Source organism: Podarcis melisellensis (assembly GCF_964234715.1).
Source record: "Podarcis melisellensis genome assembly, chromosome: 7".
Classification (NCBI taxonomy): domain Eukaryota; kingdom Metazoa; phylum Chordata; class Lepidosauria; order Squamata; family Lacertidae; genus Podarcis; species Podarcis melisellensis.
The window spans coordinates 84,421,064-84,442,891 of NC_138539.1; the positions used below are offsets into that span (position 1 = coordinate 84,421,064).

General features: G+C 41.5%; 1 protein-coding gene and 1 long non-coding RNA gene across 7 annotated transcripts in view; one reads left to right on the forward strand and one right to left on the reverse strand.

Moving 5' to 3' along the window:
• Nucleotides 1-2,401: 2,401 nt before the first annotated feature.
• The window catches only part of AKAP11 (A-kinase anchoring protein 11), a 41,269-nt gene continuing 21,842 nt past the window's right edge, over nt 2,402-21,828 (forward strand). For 4 of the 6 annotated variants that reach the window (XM_081917695.1, XM_081917697.1, XM_081917698.1 and 1 more), the window contains exons 1-7: nt 2,402-2,521; nt 8,067-8,164; nt 8,444-8,554; nt 12,137-12,181; nt 12,414-12,545; nt 12,921-13,185; nt 14,714-19,349. In XM_081917695.1, the coding sequence (XP_081773821.1) occupies nt 8,105-8,164; nt 8,444-8,554; nt 12,137-12,181; nt 12,414-12,545; nt 12,921-13,185; nt 14,714-19,349 (5,249 nt within the window). In that variant the 5' untranslated portion in view covers nt 2,402-2,521; nt 8,067-8,104. Of the gene's footprint in view, nt 2,522-7,432; nt 7,504-8,066; nt 8,165-8,443; nt 8,555-12,136; nt 12,182-12,413; nt 12,546-12,920; nt 13,186-14,713; nt 19,350-19,651; nt 19,686-21,828 lie in introns of those variants that run through there. The other 2 variants (XM_081917700.1, XM_081917696.1) reach the window with 2 other exon arrangements.
• LOC309373638 lies at nt 19,624-20,658 on the reverse strand. The gene is made up of 2 exons (XR_014170118.1): nt 20,501-20,658; nt 19,624-20,424 (listed from the first exon to the last, which is right to left on the reverse strand). It is a non-coding gene; the product is annotated as an uncharacterized lncRNA (long non-coding RNA).

Here is a 21,828-nt window from a genome sequence, read left to right on the forward strand (position 1 = left end):
AATATCACCAGGTGAACGATTTGCTAAAAGAAGATAAAAAGAAACTAGGATTTGAAGACAAAAAATATCTAAGTTTAATGTGGAGGTTGTTGAAGGTAAGAACAAAATACTGTCTAGGGCATATGATATGTTATTGGAGTGGTATACAAAAGACGAGGAGGTGAAGGAGGCAATGATTAAATGGGCAATAGACATCGGCTATAATATTGACTTTGAAAGGTGGTTGGAACTGTGGAACAGTAACATAATGTTTATGGCGTGTATGGCAGTGAGGGAAAATATCTGGAAAATGATATATAGGTGGTACCATACGTCGGTGAAACTGGCCAAAATGTACAGGTTAAAGAATAAAAGATGTTGGAAATGCGGTGAAGCAGAAGGCGATTTTTACCATATGTGGTGGTTATGTAATAAAGTGAAAGGATTTTGGGAATCAATTTACAATGAGCTTAAAAAATACTTAAATATACTTTCCCCAAAAGACCTGAAGCCTTTCTGCTAGGAATGATGGGTAAAGAAATTAAAAAAGAAGATAAGATAATATTTCTTTATGCCACTACAGCCACAAGAACTATGTTGGCACAAAACTGGAAAACGGAAACTATACCCAGCATAAGCGATTGGCAGGTTAAAATGGTAAATTATGCCGACCTTGCTAGACTAACAGGTAGAATACGAGACCAAGATGAACAGAAATTTCAGGAAAATTGGAATAAATATTGGAAATATATTGGAACTAATTTGTAGAGGGAACTGGCGGGGTTGGAATAACTCTAAGAGTGAGCGGTTAACATCTAAGATTAAAAATTAAATACGTGATTGCGGAATTTATTTGATACTTACCAAAAGGGTGGAGGGAAGTCCGACTTTTTGTATAATTTTGGGGAAGGGAAATAATAAACTACAGTATGTAAATGAATTATATCTATATCTATATGTACACTGATACGTCTATTGGCATGTTTATTTGTATATTTTATATCGATATTAATATGTTTCTTTGCACAATCTGAATAAAAATGTATTGAAAAGAAAAAAAAGAAATCGCCCAACCCCTTAGCCACCCAAAAGCACCACACAAGTGTTGCAGAAGGCAGATCCCAAAATTGATATTCCAGGTAGCGAATGCCTCAGATGGGCCTGCAGGCAATTCATAATAAATGCTACGGGTCAGACTTTGGATTAGCTTACAACAACCGTGCCGTGTTGTTAAGGAATATTAGACCTTAATTTGCACATTGGGTTGAAACTGGAGAAAATACAACCCTAAAATAGAATCCGTTGCTTTTTATGCAGGTTGTTGGCCAGAGAGAGTTGGGTGTATTGCAAACCCTTCAGTGCACCTTAGAGATGGCTAGATTGACTGGGAAAATCAGAAATCAGAAGGATCAAAAATGGGACAAATATGGATTGTCTTTAAAAGAACACTGTGAACACTTGAACTCTTGGGCAGGTTGTGAATAATGTTACAAAGACTTTGGATATATTGGAGGACTATAATTCTTTTTTTGACCTCCTCAGTCACCAACTAATGCACCACTTTGCTATGGAGTGGGAACGGGTCTCCCAGGGGTTATCTCGTCTAACCCCCTGCTATTCAGGAGCCAGCTTGTATAGTCTAGTACAGTGGTACCTCGGGTTAAGTACTTAATTCGTTCTGGAGGTCCGTTCTTAACCTGAAACTGTTCTTAACTTGAAGCACTACTTCAGCTAATGGGGGCCTCCTGCTGCCGAGGCACGATTTCTGTTCTCATCCTGAAGCAAAGTTCTTAACCTGAAGCACTATTTCTGGGTTAGCGGAGTCTGTAAGCTGAAGCGTATGTAACCTGAGGTACCACTGTATATTCTAGTACAATGGTACCTCGGGTTACAGGTGCTTCGGGTTACAGGTGCTTGTTTACAGATGCTTCAGGTTACAGACTCCGCTAACCCAGAAATACAGTGGTACCTCGGGTTACATAAGCTTCAGGTTACAGATGCTTCAGGTTACAGACTCCGCTAACCCAGAAATAGTGCTTCAGGTTAAGAACTTTGCTTCAGGGTGAGAACAGAAATCGTGCTCTGGCTGCAGTGGTGCTTCAGGTTAAGAACAGTTTCAGGTTAAGAACGGACCTCCAGAACGAATTCAGTTCTTAACCTGAGGTACCACTGTATATTGTGGGGGTGGGGGGGGGGAAACCACAAGCACCAGCCCAACAACCAGTGTGAGGGCTGGACTGAAATGTAACAGTAGTAATTTTATAGCCCGCCTTTTCCCCTGACAGGGACTCCAGGCGGCTTACGTAAGAGCAGGCCGGGGCGGGCAGACGCGGGGGGCACGAGCGTCACGCGGCGGCTTCGTTCGCGGCTACTGCGCATGCGGGGTGTGTGGCAGCGGGAGGGGAAGGGGCGAACGTTAGCGGCGGCGGCGGCGAACGCGTCCCTGTGTGTGTTCTCGCGAGAAGGAGGAGGCGGAGAAGGAGGAGGCGGCGGCGAAGGCGATGGTCCGCGAGTTGTGGGGGGAAGGAAGGAAACGCCTCAGGTGAGGAGGGCGGGGCGGGCGGAATTGAGCCGGGCGAGGGGGCGTCGAGACCCCCTTGAAAAGGGACAGGTGACTCCGGGGATGGGGGGGGGAAGGGCTGCGCGCGCCCCCCGCCCTCCCCCTCAGAGCAACGGTCCGGCGCCCCCTCCCCCCGCCCGCCTCTCGGCCTTCCTCCCCCCCCCGCTCCTTACTGCCACTCGTGACGTCACTCCGGACCCCTCCCCCCTTTCCCTCATTCCGGCCGGGGGGGGGCAGGAAGAGGAACAGCGGCCACGACACCCATGAGGATGATGATGATGAGGATGCTCCTCGCAGCTGCACCGGGGGGAGGGGGGTCTGTAGGTCACCGGGGGGGGGTCGCAAGGCCCTTCCGAGCGCGCCCCCGACCCCGCTTTGCCCGCTGCTTTTCTTATTCCTAGTAGGAGCAGTAAATTAGCTCAGTGCTCAGGTGGCTTCGGAGCACTTTACAAAACTGTTATTTTTTATATAAATGGGGTGTGCGTGTGTGTGGATATATGTGTAACTATTTAATAAATAATCACTATAATTGTAATGAATATTATGTCTTATCCACTTGGGGCAATCATTATTATTTATAATAGATGTTATTTATTATTACCAATAATTATAGATATAAACACACACACATATATCTATACAGTGGTACCTTGGGTTAAGTAGTTAATTCGTTCTGCAGGTCCGTTCTTAACCTGAAGCTGTTCTTAACCTGAAGCACCACTTTAGCTAATGGGGCCTGCCGCACCGCCAGAGCACGATTTCTGTTCTCATCCTGAAACAAAGTTCTTAACCTGAGGTACTATTTCTGGGTTAGCGGAGTCTGTAACCTGAAGCGTATGTAACCTGAAGTACCACTGTATACACACACACAATCGCAATCACATAACATTATTAAAATACAGAGTAATTAAAGATACACCACAATTAAAACACAACGGGAACGTACGCAGCAAAACGATCTACTTTGGGATTGCGCAACTGTTTGAACCGAAGAGAGTGGCCAAGAGGTCAAGTCAAGGCCTTTGTCAGACCCGGCAGGAAGGCAGTAAAGATGGGGCTTCTCCTGTTCCAGCACAGCATGGGCATCTCGCCACCCCAGCCTGCTTCTGCTGCGCAGGCCAGTAATCCTCAGGCCAGGACGCAACTCACAGGGGTCCGTGTCTGTTGGTGCCCTTACTGGGCATTGCATTGGAAGTCAGCCTTTTAGGTAACCTGCTCCAGAGTCGTTCAGTGCCTCCTGTGCAAGTAACAAGGCCTCAGAACGGACTCAGTGGCTAATAATTTTGTTCTGTGCACCACCCTGAGACCTCTGGGTATAGGGCGGTGTATAAATTCAATAAATGTTAATACAGTGGATGCTCGGGTTGCGAACATGATCTGTGCGGGATGCACGTTCGCAACCCACAGCGGCACATCTGTGATTTAGCGCTTCTGCGCATGCGCGACCCCCAAAACCCAGAAGTAAGCTCTGCTTACCACCCAGTAGTTAAAGGTAAAAGATAAAGGACCCCTGGATGGTTAAGTCCAGTCAAAGACGACAGGTGCGGCACTCATCTCGCTTTTCAGGCTGAGGGAGCTGGCGTTTGTCCACAGACAGCTTTCCAGGTCATGTGGCCAGCATGACTAAACCGCTTCTGGTGCAACAGGACACCATGACAAGTGCCAGAGCGCATGGAAACGTCATTTGCATTCCCACCACAGCGGTACCTATTTACCTACTTGCACTGGTGTGCTTTCGAACTTCTAGGTTGGTAGGAGCTGGGACAGAGCAACGGGAGCTCACCCCGTTGTGCGGATTCGAATTGCCAACCTTCTGATTGGCAAGCCCAAGAGGCTCAGTGGTTTAGACCACAGCACCACCCGCGTCTCTTTGCCACCCAGTAGAAGTCCATGTGCATCTTAGGTAGCCATAGCCATCCTTATATTAAAAGAGTGGGAGATAATGGCTTGTCTGAAGCCACCTAGTAAGTTGGTAGCAGAAAACATAAACGTGCCCCTTCTCCCCACTACCTGCATAAAGTCGTCTCATCTGGACTGAGACCATAGCACAAGAGGAGGACCTTTCTTTCCCCACATCACTTTTTAGCAACCCCCCTCCTCCAAAGTTGCAGTTTCTCCATGAAGGTGCCCCATGGCATCTTTGGGGCAAATAACAATGGGGGGAGAGAGAAAATGGGACAATTTTGCCCACAATCCCGGACTGCATTTCTTTGGTGAGGCCCTGAGGCTTTGGCAACAAGGAAAATTGTTGTGCCTGCCTGGTCCAGCATGTGTCTCTACAGCATGTGTCTCTACAGCACCAGGCCATTAAAAAATACAAAACTTTTTTTTCAGTGGACGCTGGCATTTGCTCCACTATGCCAGGTGCTAGCTCAGTGACTAAAGACAACTTCTACAAGCCACACTCTGCTTAGATTTTTGCTATATAATACTTTTAAGAACTGTATAATGTTATGGTAGTAAAAAAAGAAAAATGATTGAATTAAAACCATATGATGAAGCTATTATAAATTGAGCTAAACTGGGTTGACAAGAGTACTGTATAGAGTCAGTCAGCTTGGTGTCAGCTCTTTCAGCCTGTTGTGTACCTTATGCCTTTAAAAACTGAGGTGCCTAGGTGACTAGATGTAAAGAGGAATGGGGTTTCTGTATATTGAAATACTTGTAGAATATAAAATCTCAGCAACTATGGTTGTTCTTACCCTGTACAGGCAATGACCAATTTATGTACATTCGATATGTGCACAACTGCATGCATGCAGAAGTTGGTGGAATGGGGGGGCATTATGGTCTTAGGCATGCTCTGCCATCGTGCACAATGACCTGGCACACAAACCCATCGTAAATTGGGGGTTGTCTATATCAAAATTCACCATCAATATATAGAATGCAAAAGGACAAGTATGATTTGCCAATAAATGTTGGTGCCTATTTGTTGAAAATACATAATTGCTCCTACTTCACGTAGTTTTCTGGTGACCATCCTGATAGATGTAATATCTCAGTGGTATAGGACTTACTTTTAAGTATAGAATTGCACTGTGCAACACACCATGAAAATATTAGTAAGGTTATAACTTATTGAGCCAGCTGTTGCTAGTGAATTGTATGTATATATGCAATTCAAGTTATATTTAACTGTCTGTTGAGCCTGGTTGCACCCTTGGAAACTCTCTTAGTACAAGACCTCTGTCCCAGTAGACCTGAAGTAATAAAAAGACTAAAAGTAATAAAAAGACTAAAAGGAACTGGACAGAGTACGTTTTTCTCATTGCCAGGTAACAACAGCCTCCCATACTCGTTTGAAATGCAGGGGATGGGGAGGAGATTTCAAGGTGACAGAGTGCAGTTTCTAACCAGACTAGAGCCATCTAACCTGTTTTGAAAATTAAGCATTCTTTGCAGACTTCTGTGTAATTAGAAAACTCTTAATTTTAAAAATTGGCCTTACAAAAGATGGTAATTTACCTGACAGGTGCACAGCAGTTGCAAACTGCTCATTTATTCCTGGTACCTCTTCTCCTCTGTCAGATATTTTGCTAAATAGCCGTTGCTCACCATTTTCAGTCAGGTATATTGTCACCATTCAGTCTGGTGATGGAATTGCATAGTGCTTGTGTGCCAAGTGGATCAGGCCTGAGTAACATCATTCAGGAATCTTTCTTTGCTAAAATGAATGAAAGGATAGCAGATGAACAGAACACAACATGTGGTCTTCCATTGCAAAGGAATATGAGGACAAAACCAGCCTAAAAATGAAGGTCCAAAGGTTCCTTGTGAAGAAGAAGTCCTGGAAAAGGGGGATAGAGTTTAGAGTGAAGGAATTACCCTATTTAGTTAACTAACCCTAATCCATGCGCTAAGGAGGGGGAAAATACTCACAAATAGGATCTTGGCCAGGGAGCCTTGAAAAAAAATATAGTAAGATGGGAGAATGAAGTGCTGCCCTCAAGTGCTCCTTTTCAAAACCTCTGCTGTGCAGTACCCTCAAAAATTGTGATTCTTTTTGTGGATTGGTTCTCTGAAATGACATTGAGAGTCAGCTTTGTTTATATACACATGGGCTGATGAGGCACTGCCTCAGTCAGAAATCCAAATGGCTTGGCAGTTCTTCCCTGCCAAGATTCAGCTTTGAATTGTCTCAATATTGTTCTCTGCACCTGCATGGGAACATCTTCCTTTTGTATAGGCCCCAAATTTCTGATGTTTAAGTAGTGAAAGTCCAAATTGCTGGCATTGACCACCTGCTTCTTAGCTCCCCACCCCCCGCCCCCTCGTAAGCAAAAACCCGTTTACACACAAACTCATGTAAGTGTTCTGTTCTGGTTGCCATGCAGTTGCTAAGGTTGAAGACCCAGGTTCCCCCACACTCTCTTTGCTGGCCACTGGCGAATGTCATTCATTTTTCAGCCTGACCATGCAGACTAGGAATTTCATAGCAGTAGCAATATTCAAACTAGGAACTTTGTGATTCTTAGCTACCACACTATACCAGTTGTTTATTTACTTCTTCATCAAAGTATTATAATCAGATTAGTTAGTGCATCGAAGCTCTGTTCATGCATCTAAAATTTAAGTGCTATCTAGCACCTTTTATATTTTAATAATTACAGTTGCATTATGAATAAGTGTGTTTATAGAAGGATTAGCAATAAAAAAAAGCTTATTTGTTTTGTCCTCCAGAAGCCAACTCCAAATCCCACCCCAAATTTTGATTTCGTTCAAGTTTCTGGCATCTGGCAGGGGAACACATTTTTTTGGCTTGCAGTTATACTATTCATGTTACTCATATTCAGTCAGGAAGTAAACAGAACCAGCTGGGGAATGGCAGTGCTAGACTGGTCAGATATTATTTTGTTTGGCACTGAATTATTGCAATTTTATTACTCATAGTCAATGCATTGGGAGGAATAAAACCTGGTAAAATCTCCAGTTGCAAGTGGAGGTGTTTCCATGTTCTAAAGGTATAGTATTTAGCTTACCTTAGAAACCCAGATTTTTCAGAGTTACACTTTGTTTCTTACTGCATTTGAAATGGGGAGCTTTCCTCTCCTAGACAGAAATGAGGGTTTGAGTTGTTGCTGCTAACAAATTGTACCCTTTTAAGTATTTTCTTGCTAAGCTGTTAGTTTCTCCAAGCATATTCTCTCTGAGTTTCTTTGAGTAATATGGACTCTGTCTCCTGAGTTTTCTAAAAACAGCTTTCAGCTATTGCAAATTAAAACAAGGGATTCTCTGCATCCGGTACAAAAAAATATATGATCCGAGAGATGTGTTCCTGTGTTATCTGCAACACCAGAACCTCTCCTGTAGTGAGTCTCTCCCATAGTGAGGATCATATCCCTAGTCAAATAAGCCTGACTATTTGCTAATGGTAAAGCTGTCTGGCTAGTATGCCGTTTATATTCATTTAATTTTCTGCTATTCACACCCCTCATTGTTTTTAGCAAAATGATTTTTAAAAAATGTAAACAACAGTTGATTTCGTCAAGTTATCCTATTGCTATCTCCTTTTGTTTTTTTTTAGAAGTTGTTGGATTCCTCATTAGAAACAAAAAGTAAGCAATGGATGGCCATATCAGGATCCGAAGCAGTCATAGGATGTCAAGGGTACCAGTGAGAAAGGTGAGGTCTTGTTCTTTTGGCTATCCTATTGTTGAATAAATCTATCTTGTACCGTCTTGTAGCCATGATAAAGGTTTGACATAATATTTCAGATTATGTTATATTCTTGGCTTTTCAAATATCCATTGGTCTGCAACTAGACCTCTAACAGTCAGGAGTACCTTTACCTTTAGACTGAATTGAGTGTATGTACACATCTAGTTACCTGGCGTAAAACCTGAATCTTAAAAGGCTAGAAAAATATATGGTGTGTTTTCATTTCCTGTTTTCTTTTTCCAGAGCTTTGGTGAATGTTCAATGCCTCCCATGAAGGCATTGCTGCAAAGTGAAAAAGAATTATGCACAGTATCAGCAGAAGAGTTGAAGGCGGAGAAAGACAATTTCAATGAGGTTTGGCTTTTTTTTTACACATCAGGTTTTTTAAAAATAAATTTGAAAAATGCTTTTCACTTACATCCATGCTAGCAAATATTGATTTTATGCTCATTATAAAGACATCATAAATGAGTGCTGCTTGAGTATACTACTAGCAGTGGAGGCTTGTGCTATGTTTTGTATAATTAACTAGCCACCTTGTAACTGATGTTGCTTGGGAATTCTAAGAAGCAAAAAATCTGTGTAGTTTTGAAAGGTGTGGCCTGCTATCTTGATACAAAATGGTATCCATACAGAATTGTAGAGATGTGCAACTAACCTCTGCTTAAAAATCTCAAATGAAGGAGAGTGTACCACCATATGAGATAATCCATTCCACCGTCAGATGGCTCTTACTGTCAGAAAGTTCTTCCTAATACTTATTCAGAGTCTTCTTTCTTGTAACTTGATTCCATTGGTTTGTATCCTACTCTCTGGAGCAGGAGAAAAGAAGATTGCTCCATCGTCCATGTAATAACCCATTGCTATTTGAAGATGCCTATCATATCTTCACTCAGTCTCCTCTTTTCCAGGCTAAACATACCCAACCCCCTCAACTACTCCTTGTAATGCTTGGTTTCCAGACCCTTGATCATTTTGGTTGGCCTGCTCTGCACATGTTCCAGCTTGTCAATACCCTTCTTAAATTGTGGTGCTCAGAACTGGACACAGGACTCCAGGTGTGGTCTGACCAAGGTAGAATAGAGTGGTACTATTAATTCCCTTTATCAGGACACTATACTTCTGTTGATGCAGCTAAGCATAGCATTTTGTAGATCTTATATTCTTGGTGGACCACATGGAGGAATTTAGTAGACCTTACATACTTGGCAATGTTTGAGTTCCAATAGATATTCAACAGATATCATTCTGAGTGTTTGGTAATCTGCTGTAAACTGCTGTAGTAAGGGAGCATCCAAGTCTTCAGTCTAGCTTCGAGGAGTGTAGCAGACACCCAAAGTAAGGTCACTGTTGTTTCCCTCTCTTACAATTTTTACCCAAATATTCTCAGTCTGCCTTCCATGCTCCAGGTCATAGATATCTTCACAGGTGTACACATCATTCTTATATAATGCTATTCCTTCTCCTTCTCCCTTCCTGCTTGGTCTATTCTTTTTGAGCAGGTTTCTACATCCCAGTCGTGAGTCTCATCCCACCATGTTTCAGTAATGCCTATTAGGTAATATTTCCTATCCTGTAGTAAGCACTTACTGTAGTAAGAACTCAGGGGACATGGGTGGCGCTGTGGGTTAAACCACAGAGCCTAGGGCTTGCCGATCAGAAGGTCGGCAGTTCAAAACCCCGTGACGGGGTGAGCTCCCGTTGCTCGATCCCTGCTCCTGCCCACCTAGCAATTTGAAAGCACGTCAAAGTGCAAGTAGATCAATAGGTACCGCTCTGGCGGGAAGGTAAATGGCATTTCTATGCGCTGCTCTGGTTCGCCAGAAGCAGCTTAGTCATGCTGGCCACATGACCCGGAAGCTGTACGCTGGCTCCCTCGGCCAATAAAGCAAGATGAGCGCCGCAACCCCAAAGTTGGTCATGACTGGACCTAATGGTCAAGGGTCCCTTTACCTTTTAGTAAGAACTCAAATTCGTCTTGCTTGTTTCCCATGCTGTATGCATCAGTATAGAGAAAACTGAAACCATGAGTTATTCCATCCAGCAGCTTCCTTCTTGTCTTTTCTACCCATTAGTAGGTTCCTGTAGCACCATTCCTGTGAAGTCCCCAGTACCAGGTTTCCCCTGTTGTCTGTAATATTGTCTCCCTCCCTCTCAGGATTTAGTTGAAAGCTCTCAAGATCAGGTTCACAAGACTCTTAGAAAACACATTGTTGCCAGTCACTGTCTTAATAATAATGTACTGTGAGGTGCAATAGCAGAAACCATGATCCGAGAAACCATATCTTTCCCAACAACAACACCAGCACAGCCAGTTTTTTCTTTCTAGTATTTTCCTCTCTCCTCCTGGGTCACGACCTTCAACAGAAAGGAGTGATGAAAAAACCACCTGTACTCCTAGGACCTTCACCTTCCTACCCAGAGCCTCATAGTCCCTTGCTGCATGTTGAAGGCTGTGTCTGTCAGTATCATTTGTACCCCCATGAATCAGAAGGAAAGGGTAAAAGTCAGCAGGCTTTATAAGACTTGGCAACTTGTCTGTCATATCTTGAATCTTTTTACCTGGAAGACAGCACACCTCCCGGGATATCCTGTTACCTCTACACACTGCTGCCTCTGTCCCCCTCAGTAAGGAGTCACTTTCCACCACCACTTGTTTCTTCCTCCTCTGGGAAGTGGCAGGAATAGTGCTGAACATAGATGAAAACGTGCTCCGTGATAACCAGGTTATGATACCTTTTACCCAAATGCATTGTGAGCAGACAAATAACCTTCCATTATAATGTTGTGGGGAAAGTTTTGCATAGTGAATCTTCAAAAACTTATTCTAAAAATAAAACCAAATAATAAATTGGAGTACAGAACAATTTTCAGATTTTTAAAAATACTTACTGAACAATTGAGTGTAATCAAACAATTGCTCAGTCTTCTGGTCTGGGTTTACCCTGCTGAATTGCCTAGGTAAGGGTAGATTCCTGGCTGTAGCACAACAGTATCTCTTTGAGCTTCTTTGCCCGCTGTTTTCCTTGTCATTTTTTGCAGGTGACATACAAGGGTGTGTGTCGGGGGTATGCATACCCCTTCAGAATCTCAGATGCACAAATTTGTTCATTATGTGACCCATGTACACCTCACAGAAAGGTACTGGGCAGCCCACTTATGTCCAGTGCCACATTGCATAATAATAACAGAAATAGTATGCACTCTGGGTATATGGATAAGTACAGTGGTGCCTCGCAAGACGAAAATAATCCGTTCCGCGAGTCTCTTCGTCTAGCGGTTTTTTCGTCTTGCGAAGCAACCCTATTAGCGGCTTAGCAGATTAGTGCTATTAGCGGTTTAGCGGCTATTAAAGGCTTAGCGGCTAAAAGGCTATTAGCGGCTTAGTGGCTTAGAAAAAGGGGGGGAAGCGGAAAAAATCGCAAGACTCGCAAGACGTTTTCATCTTGCGAAGCAAGCCCATAGGGAAATTCGTCTTGCGAAGCGCAGACGAAAACCCTTTCATCTAGCGGGTTTTTCGTCTTGCGAGGCATTCGTCTTGCGGGGCACCACTGTAATAAAGTACACCCACCCATCTCCTCCTGGTAAAATGTGTGTTAGAGGAAATCCATGTTCTATTCTATATCTTTATAGTTCTACATATAGAATCATAGAATCATAGAATCATAGAGTTGGAAGAGACCACAAGGGCCATCGAGTCCAACCCCCTGCCAAGCAGGAAACACCATCAGAGCACTCCTGACATATGGTTGTCAAGCCTCTGCTTAAAGACCTCCAAAGAAGGTCCACCACACTCCTTGGCAGCAAATTCCACTGTCAAACAGCTCTTACTGTCAGGAAGTTCTTCCTAATGTTTAGGAACACTATATAGTGTAGAATTGAAAGCTTTAATATAATTCTATTTACTTATATAACATATATGTATTTCTATTACAGGTCACATTTCTGTGCTTTGCTGATGAGACAGCTGTTGCTCCTAAGGTATGGTGTCTGCATAAGATATCTTAGTTGACTGTCAGAGCAAACTGGCAAAGCATCATGATATATGCCCACTGGTGATACTCCAGCACAATAACCTCTGCATCCAAACCTTGTTTGGAGGTGATTGGGAGGCGCTGGGTGAAAGAATGCTCGGCTGGGTTTGCCACAAGTCCTCTGACATTAAAGGAAAGTTTTCCTAGCATGAGTGTATTATTCTCTGTGTTTGGTTTAGGAATTGGCAGCCATGTCTGTTGAGCTCCCAGATCTTCTGAAATCCCTCCATTTGTGCACTTTACATGAAAATGATGTCATTTTCCTAAAGGATATTCATAAACCATTGGAGACCAGTGTTCTTAAGCAGAAGGTAAGAGCGATTTAAAATACAAAAATGTATGATTGGTGGTATACTTCATTTAATTTGCCTTTCAAATTAATTGTATTAATGTGACACAACATTCTGAATATAAAATATGAAATGTGTGTGTGTATTAGTTCTACAAATTGTCAAAGGCTTATGTATACACACTGGGAGAGTTGCTGAAAAAGTTAAGTCATTATTTTGATAATGGAAACTTGTCAATACTTCCCCCCCATTATACTCAGGGAATATACTTTTCATTTTTTTGAAATTATTAGCAGAAACTTCACTTTATTTTCTCAACTGATGTCACTGCAGTTTAGAAAAGAAGGAATAATCTTTGAATGGGTAAAATTACATTTTCTCTCTCTCTTTCTCAAGAATTACCCCTCACGGATTCTGTGTGTGATGAAATTGTCTCCATCATTTGCAAGACATGAAGTGGATTCGTTATTTACTTTACTGAGTAAATATGCTGCTGGTATAAGATGTACTGTGGAAATACGCTCATTGCAGAAGCACCTGTCCGTCATACCCCATGCTGAGGATGATGATACTAATCAGTCAGTGTCATCGATTGAGGATGATTTTGTTACTGCGTTAGAACATTTAGATGAAGATGAGCCCACAAAAATGATAAACTCTGGTTAGTGTTCCTGCAAAATTCTGATAGCGTAAATAAGTTGGGATTTAAAGGGATTGAATACCATGATTAGCTTTTTAAAAGTGAAATACTTGTATATACAGTAGTCTATTGATTTATGTATCTTATATATATATATATTTAAAAACCTATCAGGCAATACTAGCCCCTGTGATGAACTCTGATTTTTTGGAATGACCCATCTAATAAACAATAATTGACTATGCTTGCTCAAATTTGGTAAATCTTGTGTAATCTCTGGCCTTTTTCTTGAAGCAACAGTTGTGATTGCATAAATATAAGATGTTCTTGAAGTAGAATCCAAGCGGTCAATCTAAATTATCAGTCTTAGCCTTTTCTACTAAAGGAGATATATAAGTTGTTGATACTTTCAGATTTTAGTAGCTTCTTAAGTAAAGATGGGCAGGTTCTTTCCATCTCACCACAGAGTTGATCCAAGCTCTTTTTCAACAAAACTGGAAGGACGTTAGGTTTTCTGAGACGGACAGAGGACTGTCCCCAAAACAGCCTCCTCTTCAGTGCTCCTCTCCTCCAAATATCATTTTGCCTTTCTCTTACCTGGCCAGCAGAAGGGAGGAGAGAAGTCTGTGTCATCCCTCTTGCCCAGTTGTTCTGATACATCATGCTGAGCCAAACCATGGCTTGACATGAACATACAGACTATAGAAGCCACTTTCCTCCACCATGGTCTTTCTACTGCGCCATGCTGAATGAAGCCATAGTTTGGCTAGGTATGAAATCCGAACCTGGGCTCCTGGTTTATCTCTTTCCAGACTAACTGTGAGCTGTAAACAAAGGTTTTCCTATGGTTTGTGGCTCATTGTTTGTCTGGGAGAGCTAAACCACAAGCCCAGGTCTGGATGACACGCTATGCCAAATCATGGCTTAGCTCAGCATAATGAAGCAGCAAAACAACCGGGGAGAAGTAATATAGCTATGAGCTCCTCTTCCAATGCCCAGCACTCATTCATGTTAAACCATGGTTTGGCTTAGCATGACATGTGAACTGGGCCACTGTGTAAACTGTGCACCAGGTAGACAGGAAATGAGGGAAGGGCAGACCTCCCTGTGCTACACAGGTGTCTCTGGTACTGGCGCCATTGGCCAGGTAAATAAAGGGAAGCGGGGGTCGGGGGATCGGGTCATTTTGGACATGGGAAATGCTGGTCAAGAATAAAAACAGGAATTCTTATGTGGCCATAATTTATGCTCGCTGCATACTCGAGGTGGGCTTTTCCAAGCCTTCAGAGTTCTTCTTTGAGCCCAACTTGGGAGAATTTCACTGAGAATTCTACTTCTTATCCTGTTCATATTTACTTGGGAATAAACCCTGTTGAATGAAATAAGTCTTACTTTTGAGTAACCATGAATAGGATTGGGCTCTCCAATCTTTGATCAGACCAAAATTCAAGTACATTTTATGCTATTAGCCTCTTTCTGCTACAGCTGCAATCTTTTGCTTTCAGATGTACTGTATGTTAACTGTTCCTTTCCCTCCCTGTTGGCACAGGCCAAGTTACACCTGAGAAACTTCAAGATGCTGCTTTGCAGACCATCTCTGTTCAACGTTTGGAATCTCTTGATCCAAAGTTTCATTTTCTACAACGGAAGCCATCTGTCAAGTCATCAGCTTCTCTAGTTAACATCTTGGAATTAAAAGAATTGTCGTCTTCTGTAAGAAATTCTGTCACAACTTCTGTTTCGGATCCTTGGCTGCAGAGGAGTTTCTTCAGGCCACAGAATTCTTCTGATCAGAATGTTAACACTTTATGTAAAACACTGTTTTCTTCCTCTCCTGCTGAATCATCAGAGTCAGATTGTTCTAGCCCAAGCCCTATTATTTTCTTAGATGAAGAAGGGTATCAGAGAAGCCTAAAAGCAAAACTTCAGCTACCAAAAATCCCAGTAATGAAAGATGGCATAGAGGATTCAGATTCTGAAGTAAGTGAATTTTTCGATAGCTTTGACCAATTTGATGAACAAGAACAAACACTGGAGAGTGGTTGTAAACATGCTAGGGGTCCTGTCCTTCAACATCCATCTCATATGAAAATGATTTCGCATAAAAGGCCACGCTCTGCAACCGCTGCAATGAATCCTCAAAGGTTCAAGGTTGATCATCCCACTCTTCCAGCCAATGTGAGGAAGCCAACGCCTCGCAAACCAGAATCTCCATATAGCAACCTCTTGGATGTCCCTGATTCCCCCCGGCCACTGAAAACATCAGGGGATGACAGTGGAGGCTTGTTCAGCCCTATCAGATCTTCAGCTTTCAGTCCATTAGGCAGTTGTCTTTCAACAGAGTGTCCTTGTCAGTTGGGTGTCAGTAGAGATGCCATTAACCAAAAGCACAATCTAGTTTGTCACCCATACTCAGATTTTGCAAATAATATTTCCTTTGAAATCTTAGGTTCGGTCTTTAATTCCAGATCTCCATCATCATGTAGATGCACACAGGAATTTTCTAATAGTAATAGGATTGTCTCAAAAGAAGAAACAGCCCAGTCAGCAAAAACCCAAGGGGAAACTTCTGGAAAAGAATTAGAAAGCAGACAAAAATCTAAATGCAAATCACTAATGATTAAAGACCACATCCAGAAATTTGCATCAGAGCTCGTTGAGAAGAGTTTTGGCAGTGCTTTTAAAGATCTTCAGAAAGGTGTTTCTTCATGTACTAATGCACTCTGTCACTTGGCTGCAAAACTGACTTCTTCAATCTTTCAAATGGCTTTTTATGAGATTGGGAGGCAGCAAGCTTTTTCACTGAAGAAGAAAGCTATTAATGGACTAGCAGGCTTTTTGGTGAGTGACGCGTTAACAGGTGCTTTAAAAGAGCTACATTCTGTAAAGCAACAAATATTTACCAACACAGTTGCGAAATTTGCAGCAAACCTGGCTGAGGAACTAATTTTTGAGGGGATCATGGAAGTGTGCCAGTTTTCACACCCATCCACTCCTACAACTTTTCAGAACTGGTCCTTCCATTATGATGATAAAGTTATACAGTCATATTCCAAAGACTTGTCTGAGTCGGTTATTCAGGAAGCTTTTATTGAGTTATCCCAGGTTGAGGTGGCATTTACAACACAAGCAGCTATTAGTATTTCCACGGACAATATAAAGTACATAGGTGCAGAAAGTAGTTTGGAGTCAACACAGGCCTCCAATGCTTCCTCTGAGTTTCATGATCAAGAACCAGTAGCCTTGAATTCAATACAGGAATTCAGGGAGGAATATACTGTCCATAAAGCTTTGTTCTGTACTTCTGGCATTGCAAGTTCAATCCCGGTGCCCTTAGCTGGAAGCATACTTTGTCAAAATCAGATTTTATTTAATGACATACAGGTAAGGAAACATTCAGCGTCAACAGGCAGTCTGAAATTTTATAAAAAATCAGCAGAGCGGTGTTGTGCAACACAAAAAAGACAAGATGAAGTGACATCCGTTAGAAATGTTTACTTGATGACAGATAGCAGTCAGAACAGTGAATATAATGCACATATTGTATGTACACAAAGTGACTTTAAGCAAGCAAATAGCCCTGAAGTCAGTAAATTTTCAGACTTAACAACTAGGATGCCAAGCGTCAGTAATTTTTCTGGAACAATGGTAGATATGATTGTAACGGAGGCATATGAAGCAGTAACCTCTTCCAAGACATCCAAAAATGCAGAGCAATACACAGAAATACTAAAATTGGATAAAACGTCATATTTGCCATGCATTGGTGAAGATGCCTGCGAGAATGTGTTTGCAAATTATTTAGCCAAGCGAATAGTGAAACAGTCTGTAGATGAAACTAAATCTGCGTGTTCTGTTACCGGTGAGAAATTAGCATACTGTGTGGGATTGGGAACCAGTAAAAAAAGCAATAGGAAAGAATTGCATAGTGCAATAAAACCATCAGAAACAAACAAAAGTATTCCAGTAATTGTAGGGCAGCAGCAGATGCCCTTGAACAGCTCATCTAAATTTCATGTATCGCCAGTTTATTCTAATAGGTGTCTGCTTTCAGGGTCTAAGGATGGCATTCAGGGGAAAAAGAGACATGTGGGTTGCAGGACTTCCACATCCACGTCATCTCCTTGTTCTGCAGTGACTTTTGTGAAACCTGCTGAAGAGTTTCCAGATGCAGAAAGCTGTTCAGCAAAATCCTTAAGCAACCCACTGGGAAAACACAAGACATACAAATCAGCCGGGCATTCTGCGTTTTGCTCTACATTTGGTCCTGAAAGAACTTTTCCTAGCATTAATGCCTTCCCTTCTGTGGCAACTAACGGTGAAGATGCATTTCAGATGGAAGACAAATTGAGTATGCGAGATGAAACTCCTTGTGTCCTACCAGACACGCCTCCACCAACACCTTTAATAGCAACCCAAACGAGTTCAGAGTGGAATTTAAGAAAGCTATCAAAGAAACTGAAAGGTGAACTAGCAAAGGAGTTTGCACCCGCGACGCCCCCTTCTACCCCTTACCGATCAGAAACCGGTGGAGTATATGAAAATGAACGCCATGACTTAGAAAAGGAAGAGTTCATGTTGAAACTGATGCGGTCTCTCTCTGAGGAAGTTGAAAGCAGCGAAGATGAAGAGCATTGGCCTGTAGCCTTGGATGAGAGAACAAAAGCATCAGGAAGGACAACAGAATATGCTGATCATCTAGCCACTCACATAATTGCTGTGGCAACCGAAATGGCTGCTTCACATTTAGATTATAAAGCGGTTCAAATGGAGAATAATAAATGCTTTCCAATAAGTGCGGAAAATAAAAGATGTGGGCATAGTGGATTTGCGAACGTTTCAGAAGCCAGCCTACATTCGTTGTTGGTTTATGCTGGTAATATGGCTGGAAAGGTCATTAGTGAAGCTAAGAAAATAGTTGAATCCAAACAATGCACGCTTCTAAGGCTGAAGCAAGTGAACTGCGGGGCAGATGGCGTTCGTCCCAAAAGAAGCACTCATAAATGCTGGTCCAAAGACATGAGGTGTCCCTGGGCAGACCAGGGGTCTCGAGAGACAGACTCTTCTATACTCTCTCTGCCCCAGCACCCAGAAGCTCCAGGTCTGACCTCCAAATATCCAAGTTGTGAGAGTGTAACTGATGAATACGCAGATCACATCATTCGTATTCTGAAAAGAGAAGGTGGCCACGGTGAACTGATAATGGATCAGTTTGCCAGTAGACTTGCTTACCGATCTATAAAATCTGGAATGCAGGAAGCTGCTGGGAAACTCAGGATGAAGTATAAAAGTAAAATAGCTCCCTCCGAGGGCTCAAAGGTAAACAGTAAGGCTGATCCGGGTGTGGATGGAAAGAAACAGAAAAAAGGTAACATTTGTCATTTGGGGCAGCAAGCCTGTGGAAACAAATGTAGCACACACAGAACTGAATGTACAAAGTTGCTAGATTTTTCAGAATCCCTTGCTTGTAGCATGACAACTGATGTCAAAAGGAAAATAACGAGAGGAGCTTGTCTGTCAAAATCTTTAACTGATTCCTGTTTGTATAAAAAATCTAAGAACGACCAAGTCACTGATCTTAAAGCAACATTTTCTAAAGCACTTTCTCCTTTCTGTTGCAAACAAAAGCTTTATCATAGTACAGGCAGTTTAAATGAACCTACCTACAGAAATGGCATTATTCATGCCATTGAACAGTATGCTAGGAAGGTAGTAGATGACACTTTAGAAGCTAGCTTGGAATCTGCTACGCTGCAAACTACTGAAAACTGGACAAATGGAGATAGAACCACATATGCAGAACAGTTGTCTCCATTTTCTGCAACAGCCTGCAGATACTGTAGTATGAAGGAGCATCAATACTCTGCTGGAAGTTCATCTTTGCAGCTGACTCGGCAAGAACTCCACTCTCAAGTTCATCCGGTTCCCAGAATAAGTGGAATCTGTCCGAAATCTCGCATTCTTCACCTGGATATTCCAAAAATTCATATTAATATGGATGAGAAGGTAGTATTTGCTGAAAATGTGGTTGCTACAGTTTTTGACAAAGCAGAAAGGCAGCTTAGCAACACAAGTTTGACAGCGGATAGTGGAATTGGCCAGGATGGAGTCAGCTTTGCTGAAAGCCTCACTACAGAAATAATGACTTCCTGTATGACAAACATTAGTCCACCTGCCAACATAAGGTAAAGTTCAATTATTTTATATTGCTTTTAATATATGTAAGGTGCTGAAAACTATATGCATTTTTCAGTATTATTACAATTTTAATTTCTGCAAGAAAGTCATAAAGATGTAACTTTTCGTTTTGTGATAAAGCTTAAAAACAAGGGCATTTAATAGTATTGCCATGGAAAGTAATTGTTTACTGTGTTCACGAAGGGTGCTAGGATTTAAGTAAATTTTAAAGTATAAGCTTAAGAGTATTTGTTGTCTCTCAGGTTTGGCCAACTTTTTATACTTGTTTTTTGCTCTAACATAAATGTAGAAGCCATTGTGAAGCATAAATGGTAGAAGATAAAACATCACTGATTTCTGCCAAGTCAGATCCAGGTTTGGATAATCTTTTAGGTGGTGGCAGAGAGATACATGAAGCATCAAATTAAAGCACAGAACATGTAGTTATGTAGAAAATAGTATTGCTGAGATACTCATAAACCCTAATTAATTTGATCAAGGAAAATCCTAAGGTAAACAGAAGCTGATTTTGAAACAGCCGTAAGTGTTGGCTGTGAAGGTTGAAATGATCCTTCCCTGGTTATGTGAATACTGTTGAAGCTGTTTCCCTTACCTTGCTTCCAAATTTATCATTAAAATAGAAAGCACAGGTGGGTATATGTTGTTGGTTTGTCCATTAATAATACAGCTTAGGAACTTCAGTAGAATCCACTTTTGTCCCTTAGTTGTTGTATGTTTCCTGCAATTCCCATGGTAGAAGAAATATTTTCTTAGAAGAAAAGTCAGTGTGTCCAGTGCTCTGCATGTGCATGTTTTGCTTTATAGTTGCAATCTATTGATTAAAGAAAAAGCATCTCATTTTACACCAGGCAAAAACATTCCTCTTCTCCCAGACCTTTGGCTAATTAAACAATGGAGGGCGGGTATTATTTTTGTTTGTTACTATGTTATGAGATCTAGAGAGAGAAGAGTGTGTAAACTGCCCTGTGATCCTTGGATAAAGGACAATATAGAAATTTAATTACTGTATTTACTCGAGTCTAACGTGCCATCAAATCTAACGCGCACCTAGATTTTCAGAACCTTGAAACCCAAAAATGTATTTGATGACGAATGTAAATATGCCATCAAAACTAATGTGCACTTTAATTTTCACAACGTAATTTGGCCAAAAAAGGTGAGGATTAGATTCGAGTAAATACGGTAATTAATTAATTAATTAGTAATTTCTGTCTCTGACCAGACAGTAGTCAAAAGGAAGTGAGGCTGATCACTTGCAAGATCAGTAGCACCACAGAAACTACGTTAAATGCCTAATAAAGAAATGACAGTATGAAATATGACATTAAAATGTGACTGAACTTACTAGTAAATTAGCTGGAATCCCTGTTTTAGGCATAGTTTCTTATTATATAGTTTAGTACCTCATTATTATTTTTTTAATGACCGACTGTCATATGAAACCAGTCTCATTCTTTCTGAAAAATATACAGTCTCGATAAATTTAGGTGAATCACTTGGTAGAAATGATTCTGGACGTTTAGCAAAATGTTTGATATTCTTTTTCAAATGAAGGCATCTTTGATCTTGTTGAAATAGCTTGTGTGTGTGTTTCTGTTTGTATTCTTTATTTGATTTGTGCACCACTGTTTTACCACATGTGATCCCAGGGTGGTTTATAAACATAGCTACTTATACATTAAAACTATAAAAACACAGTATAAGAAATTTAAACCAGATTAAAATAAAATAAAATAGACATACCACAGGCAGGAATTTCTCAGTTGCTGGTGGCCAAAACCCAATCAGCCACCCCCCAAAACTTGGGTAAAAATATATGAATTCAGCTGGTGCCAAATACCATAACAAGGTACCTCTGAGGCCGTGGTGGGGAACAGGATCCCAACCTCCTTCTGTCCCTGTAGATAGGTGAGTAGGGTTGCCTACCTATCTCATTTCCATGACATCAGGTGAAATTCATCCATTTGCTGACCAGCTTCAATTCAAGTCAATCTGCAAAGGAACAACATTTATTTACCTATGCAGTTCAATTTCATTTTTAAAAATCATTTTTATTAAGAATTTTCAACATAAAAGACAATAAAAGCCAAACTAATCTAAAGAAGATAAATAGGAAAGAAGCAAGAATAGAGTCATACCTCGGGTTGAAGTATTCTTCAGGATGAATATTTTCGGGTTGCGCTCCACGAAGACCCGGAAGTAATGGAGCACGTCACTTCTGGGTTTCGCAGCTTGCGCAGATGCTCAAAATGATGTCGCGCGGAAGTGGCAAAGCGCAGCACGCGCAGTCGCATTTCATGTTCGCTTCAGGATGTGAACAGGGCTCCAGAATGGATCCCGTTCACATCCAGAGCTACCACTGTATGCAAAAGAAGAGAATAAAGGAAGAGAAGAGAAAGAAGAGAGAATAAATACCAGACCTTCTATCACAATAATATCTTAATCCTTATTCCACACACAGAAAAG